The sequence below is a fragment of the Spodoptera frugiperda genome, chromosome 3 (assembly GCF_023101765.2).
Source record: "Spodoptera frugiperda isolate SF20-4 chromosome 3, AGI-APGP_CSIRO_Sfru_2.0, whole genome shotgun sequence".
Lineage (NCBI taxonomy): Eukaryota > Metazoa > Arthropoda > Insecta > Lepidoptera > Noctuidae > Spodoptera > Spodoptera frugiperda.
The window spans coordinates 5,625,547-5,647,526 of record NC_064214.1 but is presented as its reverse complement, the minus strand read 5'-3'; the positions used below and the strand labels follow the sequence as shown (position 1 = coordinate 5,647,526).

Sequence of the window (21,980 nt, the reverse complement as noted above, 5' to 3'; positions counted from 1 at the left end):
TTATCTTGCGTCTAGATCTTGTCTGAGTTGTGTAGGTCGGTTTGCACCTAGCTTCACTGAATGACGGACAATTCAATTTGATGTTTCAAAAATGCCTAATTAAGGATTAATAATTGAAAGAAATGCTTGGACTTTGACTTTGCACCCTGCCTGCTTCTGGATCTTCTTTCAAACACTTGTGAACTAAGCAGTGCCGGCGTAAGGGCCACTGACACCCCGGGCGAAAATATTGTGGCGCCCACTTGAGGGAAGCAATATCAAGTGTTAGTAGTAGTTTTTAATGTTTTTGGCGCCCCCCAGAATTTGTCGCCCTGGGCCATCGCCCTATCACGCCCCAGATCCCTAAATCCGGCACTGGAACTAAGTAATTTACGAAAACGTTAATTAATATTTTATCTGCTTTCGCGATCAATGGATCACTGAACCGAATTAATCGCGTATAATTTGTTTTCTTGGCATTTGAACTATGTGATGGTCAGATAACGAACGGACGTCATATTAATAAAAAAAAAACATTATTAGATCAGACTGATTAATTTTTTCAGGCAATGACGTCCCTATGAACTCATGTCTCAGATCTCTAATTTATACCAGGTTTAAAAAAAAACAAATAAATTATGGAAAATATTAATATTTATTTATAAATACAAAAATATTTTCACAAATTAAATTTCATTTCAATATTGATTTTGATTTTAACAATTAACAACTTATACTAAACAACAAAGTTTGTACTTAAAATTAAATTTTATGTCTTTACAATAAAATGCATTATTGCGTAAATTCGGATATTTTGTTACAAAGAAAACTAGCAATAAGATCGAATATTTATTACTATTACAAGCAAATGACAGTTCGAAGTACACTTGACAAACAATTTTCTTCTGTACTGTATAGAAGTTAAGGTTGGAAATGCCTTGGAATGTTGGTGGCAGCAATAAGATCGAATATTTATTACAAAATGACAAGCAACTGACAGTTTGAAGTAGACTTGACAAACAATTTTCATCTGTACTGAGTAAGAGTTAAGGTTGGAAATGCTTTGGGTTGTTGGTACCAACAATAAGATCGAATATCTATTACAAAATGTGAAGCAAGTAACAGTTTGAAGTAGACTTGACAAACAATTTTCTTCTGTACTGTACAGGAGTTAAGGTTGGAAATGCTTTGGGATGTTGGTGCCAGCAATAAGATCGAATATCTATTACAAAATGACAAGCAAGTGACAGTTTGAAGTAGACTTGACAAACAATTTTCTTCTGTACTGTACAGGAGTTAAGGTTGGAACTGCTTTGGGTTGTTGGTGTCCCTGGGCTGGACATGAATCATGACTTTGATCCCGGCTCCCTGTCGCGCCACCTCGTATGCCTCTAGAGTCTCTTCCAGGCTGAAGTGGTGGGTGACTAGCGGCTTCACGTTGATCTTACCGCTGGCTACCATGTTCAGCGCAATTGGGTACCTGGGGATAGAGAATTCATAGGTTAAAGTAGAGAAAATTCAATATGAAGTTACGTTTGATAGACAAGGACAAGGGCTTTGAATGCTTTCTCGAAGAGTTCTAATTGCCGTACCCAGAGTCACTTCACGGTAGTCCTTAACAATTGTTTGCGGAACAAGATTTTTACTAAAGGAAAGTTGAAGTAATCATTAAACGACTCTGAGTGCGGCAGAAAGATCATTTGAAAAAGTGCAAATTAAAGAAATCGATTTAAAGAATAGTCAACATGACGATGAACTCATATATCAATCTAGCCACTATTAGCCAAACTGGCTGGTAGTATTTTTCTATCGTATTCAAAATTCTTGGACACATAACTTGTAAACCTTATCTCTTCAGAAATTAAAACTGATGCTATGTTAATATCATCGGCGTTTGATTAGGATGGAAGTACTCACTCGTTAACATATCGGAAGATGCCTCGTATATCGACCTCGCGCGCGAGTGCTCCGGCCAGTGGCACGGTCTGCTCCGGCGCACCCATGCCCACCAGCACTGCCACGCCACCTGACTTCGTCGCCTGAAACAAACGACACGTTATAAAATTAAGAAGCAGTTGTCACATATTTTTACGTTCAATCCATCTTGTCGTTCACAATTTTATTATAATAGATTCTCAACTTTATTGCAAAAATATAGGGTTTAAAATCTAAAATATTAAATGTAAATAGCTTAATAATAGGGGTATACGGTATAATTTATTCATCGTAAAGTATAAATTGATTTGAAAAAATATTTTTATTGACATATTTTTCACCAGTATTAATTAAAAAAAAAACCATTAGGTAGAGAGGGGAATTTCGTAATCTGCAGAAACGACATTAATTGCTTTGAATTAAAGAATAGGAGTATCTTACCAGCATAGCCATCCTGACGGTGGCCTGGGCTCCACTGGCGTCGAAGGAGACGTCAGGCTGGTCGCCCAGCAGCTCGTGGATCTTCTTCACCATGTCAGCCTCACTGATGTCCTTGGTCGACAGGATCGTCGCGTCGGCTCCCAACTTCTTCGCGAAGTCCAGTCGAGACTGCAGCACGTCTGTAAACAGGTTAATAATGAAGTTACATTAAGATTCGATGTTCAAGTTTCTTCTAGAAGGTGCAGTTTCTTGCAGGACTTGATCAAATGAAATGGACTCTCTCTATATCATTGCAAGGTTCATTTTTCCAAAAACTGAAGCCATCAAAATCGGAAACTATTAATGAAAAGCATAGGCCTCATCCAACAAAATGAGACTCTATTCTTATAGCCATAGGATTTAGTTGTGCAGACAACAAAGTTGTAGGTCTAGTCAAATAAAATGGAACTTTGTTTCCATAACCACAGGGAACTAAATTCATTAAACATGGAGATATTTAAGGACAGTTCAAACGTACCTGTGATGAGAACTTTGCTAGCGCCCATGGCTTTAGCAGAGAGCATGGTGACGAGACCGATGGGTCCGGCGCCCAGCACCAGTACATTGTGACCCCCGGTCAGGCCTGCACGTCTACACGCGTGGATGCCAACTGACAGTGGTTCTAGAAGAGCTCCCTCTTCCATGGTTACGTGGTCTGGCAATCTAGGGAGGAAAAGAAGATTAGATACTAATTATTGTTTTGTTTCGTTTAGGGAGAAAAAGAAAATTATTGTTTTGTCTAGTTTATGAGATTTCATTCATGTTTATGTATGTCCTGCGTTGGCGCGTTGGTTTGTTAAGGATAATGATTTTCCTCTTAGAAAATGGCTAGCAAAATTATTTTTGTTCAGAGTCCGCAATATTTTCCTTCTCAATACGACTGAAGGACATTTGGAGAAATATTAAAAAACTAATAAAGGTACAAACTTGTAGCAGAAGTCGGCAGCATGCTTGTAGTATCTGGCGAGGTTGCCGTGGACGGGTGGAGTGGCGCAGAACACCATGTCCGGACAGAGGTGGTAGCGGCCAGTCTTGCAGAACTCACAGTAGCGACAGGGCACGCCAGGCTCGATGGCCACGCGGTCACCCACCTTCAGGTTCTTTACTTTAGCACCAAGCTGTAGGTGGAAGAGTCAAGGATTAGACGCAGGTGGTGGATTGGGACATGGAGGATTAAACGTGAGGCCTTTATTTAGCAGTTTTATTGCTCTCCAAAACTACTTAGTTTGAGCTAGGCTACTTTCTTTCGAAGATACTGGAATCGTAAGATACATACTGGTAAGAAGAACCACATTTAGTGACCTAAATAAATAGAACGCTGATTTTTGACCATTGAAAACTTTGGAAATACAACTTAAGGTAAGCATCCACAGGCCCGCATCGCACGCACCGGATTTTAGTTTGCCCTGTACAGAAAGTCATACAACTGCGTCCACTGATCCGCACTGTATGGACCGCATAATCGGCAATGCCTACATGCATTCATACGAAATGCGTACGATGCGTGCGATGCGGGCCTTTGGACGCTTACCTTTAGAGTTGTTATGTTTGAATAGACCCGAGGGTTATCTATTAAAAACAACTTTTATTAAGACGTTACATAACCCTATTTATGCTAAATGCCTACTAGCTGCGTACTATCGTTGTTATCTAGTGGGATAATGTTTACTCACATCGTGCGCTATTTATTTGCTATCACTTAAGTCATTAATTCATTAACCTACGCCATAAAGATAGTTATCGCACTAAAGTCACGGTAACAAGCTTATAATTATTATATTATGGGTATAACCATGCATGTACCTAATACTTTGCTATATCTAAATAAAGGAGAGGCACGTTATCTTCATATACAGAAAATTTATTTGGTATGCAGGTATAACTATCGGATTAAATTGTGTCATGGAAATAAGTCCCAGTCCCAACATGTTTTTTATGGCATAGGTGGCAAACGAGCAAACGAGTCACCTGATGGTAAGCGATCAGCGCCGCCCATGGACACCCGCTTAATAAATGCATATTGTAAATAGGTGTCATTAAGTACTTTGTGTAGAAATATTACTAGGTAAGTGGTTATTGGTTAGTGTAGCATGAAATATATTTATAATAAGTATTATTGACTATAAAACTATGACTAATTATATGACAAGGCGCAAGGGCACGTACACGACATTGGCAAAATTAGGGGAACTACCACTTGACAAATCACTTACGAGTTCCAAAAAAAGTCCTTTTTTGTGTTCCCCTAATAGTGCAGGTGTCTGTATTTTAATATAAAACATGTTAAACGCTAAACATTGTTCAAGATTGAAGCAGTGTTAACCAAATATTAATATTTTAACATTGTTCTGTCTGTATCGTTGTCCATATTTAAAAAAGTTTTGACGTCGCAATGAGACCGAACCTAAACTATTTATCGTTTACCGACCGATAACATTATTGCATAATTATTATTGGTAATGAAAATAAGATCCGATTATTGTAGCTTTGACGTCAGAATGGAAGTGACCAAACTTTTTAGATAGCATTTTATCATAACATAGGTACTTATAAACGCATTAATAATATCTATTACTTTAATCAGCTAGAATTAGAAGTCTCCATAATTGATAAAACGTCTTGCCGGCCATTCCATTACTTTGAAAGTAAAATTACCGTACGAAAGAGGTTCACGGTCATTGTCGCCATTCGCCGTCGCGTCGGCAAAATAATTATAAATAGCACAGCACACACGTGTGTGTTTGTGGGTGTGTCTGTATAACTACGTCGGCGACAACACCTCCAAGCAATTTCCAACTACGCCTAATATAGGAACCTATCTAACTACTTTAAATACCAAACAGAAACAGGATGGTGCGAGTAAAGCGGGTGACCTTGACAACGTCTGGGGCCACGTTTGTGGCACCCAATGTTTGCAGATTAAAATTACGTTGGATATGGCGATAACAATAAAAATTGTACAAATTGAACTTGTTAAAAAAAATCTAAATTATGGCGTGTGTCGTATAATATGCCCCATATTTTTTCTATGGAATAATGACCCATAATATGTCCTATTTTTGCACAGCGAGTGTGAATGCACTTTACACAAATTGATCGTAGTGCGACGCGCCAGCGTCTACGTCAATGCGCATTCCGTCCGAGACATTATGATTAAATATACAATCGTTTGACCCGCTAGCCGACATGATAATAGCTAAAGGACGTCTTTTATTGAGGCATTTGTTGATGCCCGACGATTCGCCTGGATACAATAGTTAAAAGAAGTTTAAAATATTCTTAGTAAAATTACTCAACTAACCAAAGCAATCTTTGGTCTGTGGTCACAAAACATGAAAGTAAATATTAGGGACATAATGGATTCTAGTATTTGCCTATACCAAAAACCTGTATCCTCACCTGACCTATGGACATCAGTATCCTCTAAAAATTCTCAATGACCAAATAGTCCTCAAACCCATATTTTATGGGGGGGGGGCTATTGGTGTTTTTCACCAAATGATTAATGGATTTGGACGTTGGCGTACCTTGGCGACGACTCCAGAAGCCTCGTGTCCCATAATCATGGGTTCTTTGAGCACGAAGTGTCCACACGCGCCACTCTGCCAGTAGTGCACGTCAGACCCGCAGATACCCACGCAGTCCATGCGGAGTAGTACCTCTGTGGATAGAAACAATATTGTTTTCGTCTTACATTTGGTCTTATTTTGTATAGTGCCATTACATACCGTAATTTGCACCTCTGCCTACCCCTTCGGGGATAAAAGGCGTGACGTTGCATGATTTTGTCTTATCTGTCCTACGAGAACTTAATCTGCCGTCTCTGGATGGTAATTTAATAACAGACTTGTAACATAGATTAACACAAATAGGTATAGTCTGTCAGAATGTCGATCGATTGCAATTGTGGCGTAGTTAATTAGGTACCATATACATATAGAGCTTTAATCAAATATACACTCAACGTCTGAAACGAATGAGTTTCAGACAAAAGAAATTCAGTAAGACCACATTTTACATTACAAAAATGCTTAGGGAAAATTAATTAAGGAACTTCATTTACATGTTGTTGATAGGCATGTAGATACTATTACTTGTTACTGCTACGCGTTTTAGTTTCAGGAAAATAAAAAATAATCTTGCATAACACGCTGGGACATGCGGAAATTAAATACAAGTCAAGTGTTTGGTAAAAAAACTGGATATTGAAGTGGTTTATCGATTAAAAACATGTAAATTATAAGTGGTCAAATATTTACTCAGTGATAGTGATGCGTCAACAATTTTATCGATATGTATCGACTCGTTGCACCTACGCATAGGGCTGTACGTAATTTCTATGCAAACATTAATAAAGGCTACTTATCATGACAGATGCACTCCATATATCCTCATCAAATTGTCATTAAAAATGTTTTTATGACCTATTCATGTAGTGGTCGAGGAAGAGGACAGTTCTCTAAGATGGAAAGCAAGAAGACGATTATTCCTTGATCCTCAAAAGTGTGTCATAAAATGACATCTTAAAGGGTTGAATGGAAAAGTAAACGTATCGTGGCGACCCCAAGTAGCTTCGGATAAAAGCACAACTAGAGGCAGTTAAACCACGATTTACCTATCCATCACGAATCCATTCACGAAAAATATAGGGCAAGTTTGCGTCCACCCACCAGAATTTGTAATTATCATTTAATATACGATAAATCTATCTATCAAAATTGTAAACAGTGTTTATCTGTCTAATGCTGCAAAGAAATTCCTGAAAATTGGATCAGCTATTTCTTTTGCGTATTAATGATAATATAATTGTTGATCAGTTTGATTATCAATTCTTCTTACACCTATTTAACCGATGTTATGCCGATCTTTTAAAGTTCTTACGACGTCGATAAATAAATAAGAACTAACAATTTTCACCTATTATAGTTATAAGGGTTGTAGATTAATATTTATTTACGCATATATACTGTAGGTAAATAGATAGTGCATGCATACTTAATTACCAACGTCAAACGCACAAACATCAGTATCTATAAATATTATACCCTTAATTTATAATAAAAAAAAACCCTTACCATCGTCGGCTATTTCTGGTATTGGTGTTTGTACCTGAAAATAAGATTTTTTTTAAGTATAATTATAATGTATCGTACGTAGGTCAATTATTTAATTGTTCAAATTAGGTAGGTACCAAACACATAGATGCTTAAAAATGTTTTCGTTTAAGATGTAATCTCATGATTGGTTGATTGGTTTCATGGTTCACTCTTAACTCTTCTCTACCCACCTAGAACGAGAACGTCAGCTGACTTAACAGTGGCGAGACGTGACGTAACAGTAAACAAATAAATAAAAGTTAATAACAACGACGTAAGTAGACCAATAATAATCGTTATTTTGTGACAAAGTTGTCGTGGGGATAAAAGATCTAGGTACCTATTACAAAATGTTCTAATAATTATTTTAGAGCTTCAAATCACAATTCTTGGAGCTAGATTACCTAAGATAGATAAGATCAAGCAAATACCAAGTTTCCAAGTTATCTTAAATAATAAATCCAGTTATAATATTATTAAGATAAGTAGTTATTATTTTGCAGAAGATTAAAGTTCTTGGCAGAAATATCGATCCCGGCCTCAACATGGGTATCTACTGGATTAAACCGTCAGAATTATTATACACTTTTGCACGTAACTTGACCGCACACTTACTCGTAACAACAGTTTAAAACGACGTCAAAGTTTCTAATTAAATCGATTTACTTGTAACAATAACACTTTCATTCCTATAGCATAAAATATTTTATTTATTTAGTTATCATATTAATAATAGCATAATAAGTTTTATAAACTTACCAGCTGCAAATCCTTGGGCTTCTTGAGAAGTGCGGTTAAATTATCTTGGGCCATTTTACACGTGCAACTCGTTCGGCGTCTAAAGTACAACTGCCGTGAACTGTCAACTGTGTGTTTGTTGATGAATGAAAGAATGAATGAACTAGTCCGCGGTCTATGTGTCTGTATATGTGTGGGAGCGGGAGGTGTGTCTGTTTGTGTGTAAACGTAACGTAAACGTGTTATATTAGATATGTAAATTGTAAAATATTGTGCTCATACTTTGATAGTTATACTAATTTGATTAGGTAGGTACCCTAATTGGAAGTACATATTGGAACTTCGACAAATAAAACATACACCATGTCTTGTAACGGCTGTATTAAATATGTATTTAATGATAATTTTACTAAAATATTTATATATTTTTAAACAAATTGCTTTTTCAACACTTTCTGGTGATAGACCTTATTAGCTCAATTTAATTTAGGTTAACCCATCCCGGTGTCCCGCCTCACACGTGGGTACGAGAGGGCGGGAAACAAAATTCTTCCTCGGTTGTTAACTTACCCTCCTCCATACAAAAATATACCATGTATAGTGGTATTTACTCATACATATAAATGTTAATTACCTACATGGAGAATTATCTTCACTATTTATCGACAGCATAATAAACTTTATCATCTACAAAAGTATTAAATAAGACACATATTTACTGAGACACACATTACAAAGTGTAATTTATCTAAAACACCATTTTACTTTTATTTCATTACATTTTTTATTTTATTGTTTACATACTCAATTGTAGAGGTACCATAGTCAGCTCGTTACATACATTATACATATCTAAATATGTATAAAAATGTACTTTAGCGCAATTATATAGATCCTAAGTACCTATATCTAGAGCAGAATCACGACGATCTCATTAAAATATCATTAGAAATTAATCATCTAAACGAAACGAAACGCAATTTTTTACCCAAAACCCTAAAAATAGAGTTCAAAATCATATGAGAAACGATTATAACACATAATGGCTTAATAATAATCTACTAAATGGTGCACAATAATCTCCATAGCCCCATGACCAATGATATTGGCTAAACGAGGTTTCTAATCACTCGAAAGCAATGTGCTATCCAATAGTTATTTTATTCTTTGTACCTGTATTTATACCGGTCATATCTTGTACTATGGCCCCCACTCACATCCTGGTGACTCGTGCAGGTCCTTGCTTCGACTCCGTGAAGACTCCTGTGACAGTTGCAGAAATGAGTTTGTCCACACTAGGGTACGACTCGTTGCTGAGCGGAGAGTTTAATATCAGCGAAGATATCGATAATGGATGGAAGATAAAGGTGATTTTTAACATTTGATGTTAAACTTGTGAGAAGTTGGTATTCGACAATGTCTCCATAGTTCGAGTTGCTTCGCATGCCGTACAGTAGGAATCACTCGTTGAAGACTGGTTAAGCTTTTACGCGGCAAACGAGCATACCTACCGATCACCTAATGGTAAGCAATCGCCGCCGCCCATAGACACCCCAAACACCAGAGGTGCCACAAGTGCATTGGCGGCCTTTTGGAGGTTAGGAATTTTTGGGGAATCGGAATTAGGCCTCCAGTAACCTGACCTTACAAGTATCCCACCCAAGCATGGCTCACTTAATACAGCTACATCCTTCTACGAACATCCCTCTTGAAGTTATGGGTCTATCCAATATCCTTGCAGTCATAGTGTATTCTGTGTTTTAGACATATGTACCTTTAAACAACCTCGAAGGACGACTCGCTAAGGCCAATCGTCTACGTGAGTTGATATATCCAAAAAACCTGTATCTTAATAAATAACCCTGTTTACAGGCTACAATGCAGAAGTGCGTGGACATTCGTAACATGGAGTCGTGTGACTTCCTGAGGTCCTTCGACCTGGTGAACAGTGGCTGCGCAGATGAAGAGAGTGAACAGGGATTGTATCGAATGCTGTTCCACTATGCACGTCCAAAGTAAGACGACGGAGCTGTCTTGTTTAGTTTTAAAATGACATCTAACACTAAATTATCTGTCTATGTAAAATATGAAATTAATTATTCTGCATTAGTGTTAGTTATAAGTCCCATGTAATAGGGGCTTATTGCCACATACTGGCACAATTCCAGATTCAGGAAAGTGAGTGTACATTGTACAGCGGTATTACGTGCCGTAATGTGGATCTTTGCCTACCCCTTCGGTGATACAAGTGTCAGTGTTGAGGACAGGTTTATCCGTTTTTTGTTGATTAACGTTGCTGTGTGGGTATAAATATTGCATAATCCGTATCAGTAATATGTTGTGGCTTATAAGTTGTTGATAAACTTTCCACCTCCAATCAATTCGCGTATTGCGCCGTAGGTAGCAACAGACTTAGGTGTAAATACCTGTATATTATTATTCACATTCGAGTCAGAAAAATCTGGAAACAAATGTGACAATGTACCTATCACCACGTATCTACCCGTCATAAATCTGTATCAATAATACGCCATAGATCTCCGTATTCGGAGTTGGAAAACATCTATGTCCTTAAAGTACTTTCCACTAACAAGAGACTTTCAAAAGACTATCAGATATGAAAACCGAAGCTAAGGCTTTGTGCTCAGTAGCCGGCAACAATTTTAAATGCTGTAACCACAATCAATGACAATTTCAATAAACACGTTTTGTTATTGTGACCCCAAGTTATCGGAGGTCGTTATCATTGTCTTGTTGAATAAATATCACACGCAGTTGAATTCCATCAACTCGTTGATATTACAATCACATTAGATTAACTCTTGTACCTACATCTCAAGTCTGTGGTTAATTTTTGAAGTATCTAATACAAGGGCAATGAACTTGGTTTTACTAATACACTCACAGGCACATTTAACCGCCCACCTTAGAAATACGTCACCGCGTTAGTTTGCGATAAGGAATGTTTATCCCGATGGCTGTTATGTTTCAAGTGGCTACTTTGGCAATAAATTAAACACTTGACCCTTGTTTTTTTTAGAAGTTCCTGCATTCAGATGCATTTTTGTAATTTAGTCGAAATTTTACATTCTCAGCGATCGGGTTAGTGTGAGTTTTAACCTGATTATCCTGCTCTTTTTGGTGTGATTACCATTTTGCTTAACTTCCTGCACCCCCTTGATTATTGTAATCGAATAAAAGTGCCACTGGATGCAACTGGAGCTGCAAGAGCCGTAGTTTTTGCCGATGCTGGGTACATCCAACGTCGCATTGCTCGGATGCTTGGTGTACCTCGAATCACTGTACGGGATGCTATCAGACCCTTTCGGGAGACAGGTTCCTATACGCGGAGACCGAGACAAGGCCGTCATCGGTGCACATCGGTTCAGGAGGATCGTTTCATTATGAACAATGTATTGAGAAATCCCTTTACCACAGCTCCCGAGGTTAGAACTCGCCTATTTGAAGTGAGAAATCTCAGTGTAAGTGAACGAACAGCGAGAAGAAGGTTGCCAGAGAGGAACCTAACTGCGTTTCGTCCAGCACGTGCCCCAGAATTGCTCACACAGCACCGTAGAGCGCGAATTCAATTTGCGCCAGAATACGCTAACTGGTCTACAGACCAATGGAAGGACGTTCTGTTTTCAGACGAAAGCAGAATAGCCCTATGAGGTCCAGATGGGCGTCAGCGAGTGTACAGATGACTAAATGAGAGTTTGCCCCGTATACGATATTGGAAACTGTGGGTTATCAGGGAGGTTCAATAATGATTTGAGGCGGCACCAGTTACGACGCTCCTACCGATCTTGTAGGGTTTGATAGGGGTAGTGTTATTGCACACAGGGATCAGGAAGAGGGTCTTCAAGACCATGTCGTGTCATTTGCACCATTTATTGGTGAAAATTTTCAATTAATGCACGTTAATGCACGAAGTTATGGCGCTAGAATAGTGACCCAGTACCTGGACGAGGTCGGTATACGAATATTACCGTGGCCAGCACGCAGCCCTGGCCTCAATCCAATTGAACACATCTGGGACAACCTTAAAAGATGAGTTCGAGCAAGGGTTCCCGCACCAACGACGATTGGGGAGCTCAAGATTGCTGCAGTTGAGGAGTGGCACAACATCCCTCAATCAGACATCCAAGATGTCATTGATGGCGTTCCAAACCGACTGCAAGAAGTCATTAGAGCCAGAAGAGGTAACACCCAGTACTAAAAACCAATAAATGAGTCCAGAAACTGAAAAATAACAAATATTGTAAAACAAGATTTTTCTACAGAAATCTCTAAAAATGCTTTTTTTAAATTTAAGTGATGAATAAATGCGGATTTTAACATTACTTCACAGTATTTAATTAACATAATATGTCTAGTTTTTAAAAAAATATCAAACTTACCCAGATTTAAGTAGTGTATGAGAAAATCAAGAAAATCAAGGTGGGCGGTTAAATGTGCCTGTGAGTGTATTATCGCGGCTATTGAAGCTCTTTTTTAAAAAGAGTAACGATGGAGTTTCTTGCTCGTTCTTCTCTATTCGAAGCAACACTTTGGAACGAGCGCCTAGCTTCACTGACAGACAGACTGACGGACAATTCAATTTGACGTTTCAAAAGTGCCTTATTTAGGATTAATTGAAATAAATGCTTTGACTTTGGCTTTTTATTTGCAGTTGGTATAGTAAGGGCGTAAATGGCATGCAGCTGCATGGGTGTGAAAGGAACTTTGCTTTGCATACAGTTTCGGTTTAGGAACAGGGGAATTATTTCTTCCAGGCTAGACTGCCCCGTACAGGCTGGTCGCTATATGCTGGTAGACTTTCCACTCTTCACCGAGGACAACGACCTGGTGGTGCCCGAGTCCAAGATCTCCACTAGTGTCTTTGGATACACGTTCAGATTGGATGGTTTTATTGAACGACCGCGTCGGCAGGTGAAAACACTTTTTACGTCTACATCTTTTTTTTAATGTTAGGTAAATGGGCCGACGTTTTCCGCTATCTCGCCTGATGGTTAGTGATGATGCGGCCTACGATGGAGCACGTCAGCCCATAAGCAACCTATTCACTCGGGCTTTGAAGACATCACTCAAATTCGGACCGATTTGGTTGTTTAAACCATTTTTACGTGCAAATTTGGGCCATCCACAACACTAACCATTCAAGTTTATCTACCACGCCAATCACTTCATGAACAACTTTCAACTTACAGATATTCTGTTTAGAAGCACGCTTGCAGTTGTTATACATTAGAAAGCACAACTGGATCGAGAACAAACATATTATCAAGGAGACTACTCTAAGGCCACCGACTACAGTCAGTGAAGAAGAAGATGAATAAATAAGAGAGGCCAGAGAAAAAAGTGAGAAACTTCGACGTAATTACCAATGTTATAGATAACGTCGTCCTAAATTCTTGGAACGAACCCTTACGTGTTTTTAAAATAATCGAAACGAGAGCGCGTTCGGCGCTCCGATTGGTTGGTTCATTCGCACTGGCCAATCGGAGCTCCTCGTTTCGTTTTCGTTCAACGTAAAGCGAACTCATACTATGGGTACTGATTTGTATCGTATGTTACTCTAGCTGAATATGTAGTAGACGCCAAATTATATTTAACGTGTAATATAACCTTCCTTAAAATTTAAAAATAAAATCCGATATTAATATTTTACTTTTATTTGCCAAAAAAACATTTGCTTTTGGATACATCAGACATCAGTTGATAATATGCTGGGATATCATGGAAGATAATGATGAATAAACTCGAAAATTTTGGCCTAATTTTTGACGTCTTTTCGCTTGCACAGGTTGCACAACTTGGATAAAAAATAATTATAATTGTGTTTCTTGTTTCTTCTAATTACCAATACCAATAAACATACGAATTCATGCCGTGTGCACTTAAAAAAAGAAGAAAAATAATTATTAAAAAAACAAGACAAAAATAGAAAAAATAAAATAAATAAATAGTTAAGGAGTTTCGTGAGCACACCAAACAAAATGTAAAAGTTACAATTTAGTTATCGTTATGATAAAGAAACGTCTTCTTTGAAACTTTTGTGTCAGTAATTTTGTCGACTTTCTTCGGGGCCTTTGAAAAATATATTCATACTGCCCTGAAATTGATTCAAAATTAAGATTCTCGGTGTAATTTTTATGATGCAATTATTAATCCGCACAATACCCATTCCTACTTAGGGAAGATGTGATCAAGGGCCTTAGTAACGAGATCGAAACGCACACTACGTTCGGTGCTCTGATTGGTTGGTTCATTGCAGCATTTGCAGCTAGCCAAACACGACGCCGAGCGCGATATCGTTTCGATTACGTTGAACGTAAAAAAACTCGTACTAATGCCATAGAATTAAATGGGTAATGTTATTGTTGTAGCAAGTTGATTGAGGGACAAAATTATTACTTATACAATAGAAATACATATTTGTTGTATGTACTATTTACCTGTCTTTTGTTTTTAAATCCACTTACATAGCTTGTATAAAAGGCTTGATGATGTTTCACATATTGTCTAGCCCAACAAATAGGATTGAGTCTTGGTAAAGAGTGCCGCTTCACTCAAAACAGACATTTTAACAAAAAAGATAAATAATTTAACCGAATTACTGCTAAAGGTTAACCCTTTCTTTACATAGATGGACAAGGACTGAAAACTACCGTTTAAATTATTTAAAGAAATATAAATGAAGTCATGAAATTAAAACAACAGCTTTTACATTTAATATTTGTTTTTTATTAAATAAATAATACCATATAAATTTTAAACAACAACAAATTTCATAAATATCGTATACCATAATATCTGTAGAGTAGTAAATAATGTTTTTAAAGGAATAACAGCTCTAGATCGGGTCACTGGCAAAAAGGTGTGCATTTCCATTCGCATATCGATTCCAATCAACGTAATAGTTTAGCAAACTTTAGAAAATGGTTCGCATAAAGTCGACATGGAAAGTAATGAGGATGTTGTTAAAGCAGGTACACACATAACACGCAAACAAGAATATCTATGACAATGATATGACATGAAGCTGTATACGTATGACCCAATACATCTTCAAACACGATACAACATTTCCGGAAACGACAATGCAGCGAAAACAGTGAACACCAAAATTGAGTAAACCGTTACCAAAATATCTCTCTTCATTTTCATAATTGGATCAAACTCTGTTTTCAGTCGAAACTTGCCTTTATTTAACTTTACCTTTCCCCTTTTTTTAATCGTTTCTATTTGAAATGATTCCGTTTTCTTTCTACACAATTTATTTTCATTTGGCTTTTCCATTGGTTCATTATTTATTTCATATAAAGCTAGGGACTGGTTGGACTCTCTTGTGACAATAATTTGTGGAATATCCATAAATATGTCCCTAGTTAGAGACGAACCTTCGGAATATATCGAATGATATTCAAACGAGAACACTGATTGATTAGACGGTTTCTGAAGTACTTCTATCAGAGAGTTTGTCAGGTCACTACTTTCATTCATAGGTGGAAATATTTCCGAAGGAATACTCGTGCATTTATTAACTAATTCTTTATTTGACAAATTTGCACCAACTTGTTTATCAACGAAAATTCTTTTGGCATTTAGCAGTGTTTTAGTGTCCATTTCCATTAATTCCGATGTCAAATCCTTTTCATATACCTCACAATCTGATAAATAAAACGAATACAAACTCGCATTAGACTCTAGCTGTCGAAGTCTGTCAAGGGACGTAAAAGACATTGCATCGCAAGGACTACTTTTGATGGAGTTCTCCAGCACAGCGGCTTTATTTAAAATAGTTTCCAATTCCTTATTATGTTGGTTTTCATTGTGGCTTTTGTCATGGTTCGTAATCTGTGTCTGACATGTTGTAATGGTTTGAATTTCGTTTAAGAGTCCAACTAATATATCTAAGGAAGTACTGTATTCGATACGGTCCTGTTTATTTTTTACAGGATCACTATCTTTTTTCTTATCAGGTGAGGGAGCGCAGGTGGCTTGAGTTTGATCTTTGTGAGATGTATTTTTCATTGTCTTGATACGGTCCTGTTTATTTTTTACAGGATCACTATCTTTTTTCTTATCAGTTGAGGGATCACAGGTGGCTTGAGTTTGATCTTTGTGAGATGTATTTTTCATTGTCTCGTTTTCATTAAAAATAGTTAAACGTTCGGTATTCCTTGTATTAACTTGATTTATCTCCTCCTTTTTGTCCAATTTTATAACCTGAGTAGTACTTATCCCTACAGTGACTAACGTATTGGGTACAACGTCAACCTGAACAGTAGGTTCACAACATTGTTTACCATGATCAGTGTCACGGTCGGTAACTTTCTTCGCTTTCTTAGAAACTTTGTTAAATAATTTAACAAGCGATCTTGATTCGTACTCTGGGAAAGCATAACCAACGGTTGAAATTTGCATAGGGAAATTTGAAAAATTCCAATCTAGATTAGGCTTTGATAGTACGGGTAAAGTTAAGTCGGAAAGATTTTCTTTTGCTTCTTTAAAGCTATTAGCGAGAGGAGTTTGAACTACGAGTGAGCCCGCATCTCCTGACTGTAGCACGATTACTGGGTGCACCGACTGTTTTGGAGTTAACGTTAAATTTTTAAGACGCAACCTTTTTTGAAAAGCGCCCACAGAAATATGCTGACATAAAGCATTTTGTAACGATTCCAACTCTGTTACAGACTTCAAGGGTGTTAGACTGTTATCAGTAACGTCTGGCTCTATAGTATTGATTTGCTTCTTTTCATTTTCAGAGGCTTTGTCCAGGTTTTCGACAGACGTTACTACATTGTTATCATCTAAAACATCTATGGTGTACTCAGAATCAGAAGACACCTGTTCACACCTGGATACTTGTTTAGTGACAGGGTAGTCATTTGCTTTATCTCTACTTATTTTAGAATTGGTTTCGTGACATTCATTCAGTACCTCCAAGCCTTGCGTATTAGGATTTATTATTGTATTTATAATATGATGTAGTCTGCTTCCTAGCTCGGTGGACCCTCCGACATTTGGAGACGATGTGGAAGACGCTATAACATGACCATATAATTGTAGTATTAATATAACGGAAGGTACACCAATATTGGATTAATATTACAATCTAAATAGAATACATACCCAAGTCGATATCGTTAGGCAGAAGTGGAACTCGCGACTTCCGCACGCTCTGAGACTCGTTGCCGACAGTAGCAGATGTAGCACGTCCATAATGATTTTTCACGTACGATTCAACTGCCACCATCTTTTTCTTCCTGCGATTAATTGACAACGCAAATCAAAACAAAATAAGTTATAAAAAGAGCGAAATGAAAAAACATAACTCATAGACTTTACTTACAACGTTTGTGGCGCTTCCTGCACTACACTTTGTCTAACGGGGCTCACACCGTGATTTAGTCTTTCTTTAGTTTCAGGGCTGCTGCACGACGAGTGACGTGTTCTAAATGCTCGCTCTAGATAGTAACACATACTGTACATGAATCAAGAAAACATATTATAATATAAACAATTCAGAAAGTAGTCAGTTTTACATTGCTGACTATTTTATCCCTCAATCAACCTGTTTGGCCCCTACTTATAGTACCATTTCAACAATAATAATAAAATTCACCTTTACACACCTAAGGGCGGCACAGTTAGAGGCGACTGTTTCATCGACACCGTTGACATTGCCTCCGAGCCTCGCTTCATTCTGTTTCTAGAGTTCACAGAGGCTGTGCTTCTTTCCAGGGTGGATTGTGTTTGAGAGGCTGCTAACCTTTGCAGTCTATCTGCCATTAAAGTTTTACCGTATTTAGTTTGGTACTCTTCACTATGAGCCTGGACGTACGATCTCTTTGGTTGCGCAAGAGAATTTAATCTAGAATTTAATTTGGAAGGACCTCGAACTGCTTCACCTCTAGCTTCTTTAGCTTCGTCTAACAAATCTAAAATTTTCTTTTTTTGAAATTTATCTTTATCTTCGACAGGTATTTGTTGATACGGAATTTTCGGTACTTCCATTTCTTTGATTAATCGAGTAGGCTTCTTATCTTTTGGTACAATGATTCTCACAGATCTATCTGGTTGAGTGTCATTGTGTTGGTCTAGTCGTGAGCGCCGTTTAAATGAACTATGCCGAGATCCAGTTTTACCATCGGATGATGTCACCTCCATTTTCTTTAAAGACTTTTGTTCAGTGCTGGACTTTTGCCTTATTTTTTGTACATTTTCAAATTCATGTAAAAGTTGTGAAATTGCTTTCAAAGGATTATCTGCTATCTTAATTGTAGGACTGGGGATAAGTCGTTTGCGCTCCTTTTTGGTCTTTTCTGAATCTGTTTTAGGAGCTGGTTTTGAGCTGATGATAACCTTAGGAACGATGGCTGGCGTAGTTTCAGATTGATGCATGAAGGATTTAACGTTGAGTCTTTCCGTGTTGCTTTTTCCAAAGCTAAAAGAACTGGGATTGGAGGACGTTAAGCGGTGTTTAAGGCTAGTTCCACTATCACTGGTCTGGTATGGAGAGGGCGTCCTACCGTCAGCGACATTGCTTTTTTCGGAAATGTTTGCGATGTACTTACTTTTCGATGGCTGTGACTTACTATCATTGTTAATATTTTGGGCGTTTTCCAATTTTTTCATCAAAGTATATATCTTATCGATACTTTTTCTGCATTCCACTGAAGTGTTGAGCTTCTTGGGATCAGAGTTATCGTGTTCGTCTACAATTGGAGAATTTGATGGAACTATATTAAGTATAGTTTGAGAACCAAGCAATATTTCTGGATTATTTTTCTCAGCAATTTCGTCGCCTCTCGCAGCATTCGATCTGTGAAAATCATAAATTAGGTATAGTAGAAAATAAAACACAATTATACCTAATTCTGTTTAAATAGTTCAGTCATTGATACTTACACGTTATCTTTATGTTGTGTCACGCCATTATTGACCGTTTCGAGATCAGTTTCAGATGGACCAATCAGCTGTGAAAGTAAATTTAAATTGTTTCGGAAATCACTGGATATGACAGAAGTAGACGTAGAGCATACTTCTTTTCCTTCGGTCTCATTTTTTTTCATATTCAGGTGCATCATTTCAGTGACAGTCTCGTCTAAGTAATAGCTCCTGTTGGTATATTTTTTGCTATTCCGCTCCGGAGTAGACGGTGCGGTGTCTTGATTTCTCTCATAAATGTCAATCTCCAGCATGTTTCGCTTCCCTCCCCGTTGATTTCTACCTTTGCTTTGCCTACCAGAATCCGGATTCGACTGGCCATAGATAGAATTGTAGAAAGACTTGTTGGATATTGATAGTTTTGTAACAGAGCTAACAGATTGTGGCATTGCCCCTCCCTTTGCGAACCTATGCTTCGTAACTTTGCAATTTTCAGCGAGTGCCATTTTCTTTTTTTCTCGTCTTTCTCTTATTTCTAACAACTTCTTTCTTTTCTTCTCTTCCATCATGAGCGATTGATTTTCGTATGGCGACTTGACTCGGGCTCGCGTCGGCGACTTCTTCTTTGTTGAGTGCGATAAATCTTCTCCACTTTCCTCCGCCAAAGCACTCTGCATAGTTAACTTTTGTATTGTAAATCGCAAGTCGTCCGGATATATGTCACTACATTTTTCTCTTTGTGCAAGCTTAACTTTTCTATCCAAAATTTCTTTTAAAGCGTCACTCGAATCACTCGATATTATATAACAAGAGTTCTTTGAAGATTCGGTGCCCTCGTGTTCACTATATCCACAATCAATAACATCAACAAGTGTCTCGTCGATTTCATTTTCAATAATTTGGACACTGCACTCAGATTTTACAGACATAGTACTGTGTGAAATAGATTCATTCATAGGGTACGTTATGGGTGTCAATTCTACTATTTTGGCATTTGTCTCCGTACAATGAACTTCATTACTTGGCTCATTAGAAGGTAAAGGTAAAGGCTTTATATCTTGTCCAAGAGGATCTGAAAATAAAACTAAGTATTATTTTGAATAGTCCCGAGCAACAAAGTTGACAGGTACAAAGTAGTTTACCATAAACGACAGGTGTAGTTTTTAAGATCATGATTGAGCTAATCTTGCTGACGACTTGTCCAGTCTCAGAACGCTGTAACTGAACCACAACGTCCACTTGTGACTCAGCGTTTGTAGCGTCTTCAACTGGCCATTTGTCTTTCTTGCAACGAATGATTACATTGTCTTCACAACATTTAGTCAGAAGTTTATACGAGCCACAAATGAGTTTCGGTACTTGTACTATAATTTTCTTTTGAAGAATTTTTGTCAGCGATCTGATGTCCACTGCTGAGTGAACTATGTCGTCCCACGTGGACTCTCTCCTTCTAATCTTTCTTTCCACATGCATCGGGATGCTAGAAGATGTCGCTACAGCTTTAGTATTGACATGGCAGTGATCTTCCACAGCACTCTCGCCTTCAAGCCACTTCTCTTTTGCTCTGTCAGTTAAATAGTCACCATTACTAATGCGCTTCAGTTGATCTATTGTATGTTTTACGTATCGGATAATGTTGTCCATATAAAAGTTGTAGTTGTCTTCCAAACGTTTGCAACATATGTAGTCGAGTAAGGAAGCCGGGAGTACTGTGTTTGTGTCGGAGGCATTGTTCATGAACTTCATACTTTTGAGTTGTTCATTGATGTAGGTATCCTTGAAGAGGAAATGCTTATCGTACTCAGTGGTGAGCCCAGAAGTGTGCATCTCAAGGTCTCCTATTTTTTGGCACAAAGTATTTTCTGCAGTAGACGGAGTATTGATGAGGTCTAGTTTCTCATCGTTGATGAGGTACACGTTTGTGAGGTCCTCGTTGCTGTAGATTTCGCTGACGTCGGAGCCATCGGACTCTGGTTCGTCGTACACCACAGTCTCCACGTGCTGGTTCGGTCTCCTGTTCCCGAGTTCATTAGCATTCGACATAAGCTTTGTCCCAAGGTCGATGTTCTTGTACAGAAGCACTAGGTCTCTGGTAGTTAGCTTGTCCATGTCTGTAACGAATTGTTAGGATCGTGTCTGTTGTTATTTTAAAATTCTCAGAAATAAATAAACTATTGAAATGGTTTTATTATATTCACAATTTTGACATAGTATATATTATGATTTCGATATAATTGTAGGCACACCTAGCACTTGTTTATAAGTCGTTACGTAATATTTTATTCCAAACACTGAATACTCACCGCCGGTGTTGAAGTTCTGATTCTTCGCCATGAACTCAAACAGTTCGTTTGCAGTCTGATAATCATGATGTGAATCAGTTGCAGCAGCCTGCACGGCCACACCCTCCCCCTTCCCCTCTTCATTGTCTGGTACTTTACTGATCAACATGCTTACTACCACATATGATTTAGATTCTAAACAATGCCTTCACAAACAAGGTCAACAACTGCTTCAAAATGTACACTGAATACAACACAATAATGCCTACAAAAACACAATTGACAAAACCGTTTTTATTGTAAATTTTTGGTATCATTTTCAAAATATACACGCTGGAAAAGAATTTGCGTCATTATTTTGAATTTCGAAATTTCACGTATAGATTTTTGACGGCCAGTTGAGTGGTTACGTTAGGGGCGACCAAAGAGTTTTGTTACTATTTGTTTAACATTAATTTGAATTCTGCCTAAGCGAAATCCGTTATTTTTTTTTTTTTAATAAAAGCTTGCTTCATTAATATTATATTGTATATTTCGTTATAACATGGCTTTGGAATATTCTGTTATGATGTTG

The 21,980-nt window shown here is 37.7% G+C and overlaps 3 protein-coding genes across 4 annotated transcripts; 1 reads left to right on the top strand and 2 right to left on the bottom strand.

Moving 5' to 3' along the window:
• Positions 1-615: 615 nt before the first annotated feature.
• Positions 616-8,392, bottom strand: LOC118274164 (sorbitol dehydrogenase). The gene is made up of 8 exons (XM_035591584.2): positions 8,250-8,392; positions 7,470-7,503; positions 5,922-6,055; positions 3,322-3,512; positions 2,873-3,057; positions 2,356-2,534; positions 1,897-2,018; positions 616-1,459 (listed from the first exon to the last, which is right to left on the bottom strand). Exons 1-8 carry the CDS (start codon positions 8,301-8,303, stop codon positions 1,276-1,278), a joined length of 1,083 nt encoding a protein of 360 aa, XP_035447477.1. The 5' UTR covers positions 8,304-8,392; the 3' UTR covers positions 616-1,275.
• Positions 8,393-9,368: 976 nt separating this feature from the next.
• Positions 9,369-13,821, top strand: LOC118274357 (uncharacterized). The gene is made up of 4 exons (XM_035591827.2): positions 9,369-9,595; positions 10,101-10,243; positions 13,004-13,160; positions 13,439-13,821. The coding sequence occupies exons 1-4, from the start codon at positions 9,431-9,433 to the stop codon at positions 13,565-13,567; spliced, it is 594 nt and encodes a 197-aa protein (XP_035447720.2). The 5' UTR covers positions 9,369-9,430; the 3' UTR covers positions 13,568-13,821.
• A 1,209-nt stretch (positions 13,822-15,030) lies between these two features.
• On the bottom strand, positions 15,031-21,768 carry LOC118274083 (uncharacterized). Of its 2 annotated transcripts, XM_035591440.2 has the most exons (7): positions 21,428-21,767; positions 20,267-21,235; positions 19,146-20,196; positions 17,870-19,059; positions 17,587-17,701; positions 17,367-17,500; positions 15,031-17,278 (listed from the first exon to the last, which is right to left on the bottom strand). In XM_035591440.2, the coding sequence occupies exons 1-7, from the start codon at positions 21,573-21,575 to the stop codon at positions 15,300-15,302; spliced, it is 5,586 nt and encodes a 1,861-aa protein (XP_035447333.2). In that variant the 5' UTR covers positions 21,576-21,767; the 3' UTR covers positions 15,031-15,299. The 2 variants fall into 2 exon arrangements, with proteins under 2 accessions (XP_035447333.2, XP_035447334.2); XM_035591441.2 differs by lacking the exon at positions 20,267-21,235 and having other exon boundaries at positions 21,428-21,768.
• Between the last annotated feature and the right edge of the window lie 212 nt (positions 21,769-21,980).

Bases quoted from the DNA above. Each gene is read 5' to 3' on its own strand.
- LOC118274164 (XM_035591584.2), bottom strand. From the start codon at position 8,303: ATGGCCCAAGATAATTTAACCGCACTTCTCAAGAAGCCCAAGGATTTG. The intron at 3,058-3,321 runs GTTTGTACCTTT...TTTCCTCCCTAG, and splicing joins GCTGCCGACTTCTGCTACAA to ATTGCCAGACCACGTAACCA. The intron at 2,019-2,355 runs GTAAGATACTCC...CGTTTGTTTCAG, and splicing joins CCGTCAGGATGGCTATGCTG to GCGACGAAGTCAGGTGGCGT.
- LOC118274357 (XM_035591827.2), top strand. From the start codon at position 9,431: ATGGCCCCCACTCACATCCTGGTGACTCGTGCAGGTCCTTGCTTCGAC. The intron at 10,244-13,003 runs GTAAGACGACGG...TATTTCTTCCAG, and splicing joins TTCCACTATGCACGTCCAAA to GCTAGACTGCCCCGTACAGG. The intron at 13,161-13,438 runs GTGAAAACACTT...TTCAACTTACAG, and splicing joins TTGAACGACCGCGTCGGCAG to ATATTCTGTTTAGAAGCACG.
- LOC118274083 (XM_035591440.2), bottom strand. From the start codon at position 21,575: ATGTTGATCAGTAAAGTACCAGACAATGAAGAGGGGAAGGGGGAGGGT. The intron at 20,197-20,266 runs GTAAACTACTTT...TTTTATTTTCAG, and splicing joins AACTACACCTGTCGTTTATG to ATCCTCTTGGACAAGATATA. The intron at 17,501-17,586 runs GTAAGTAAAGTC...AATTAATCGCAG, and splicing joins CAGGAAGCGCCACAAACGTT to GAAGAAAAAGATGGTGGCAG.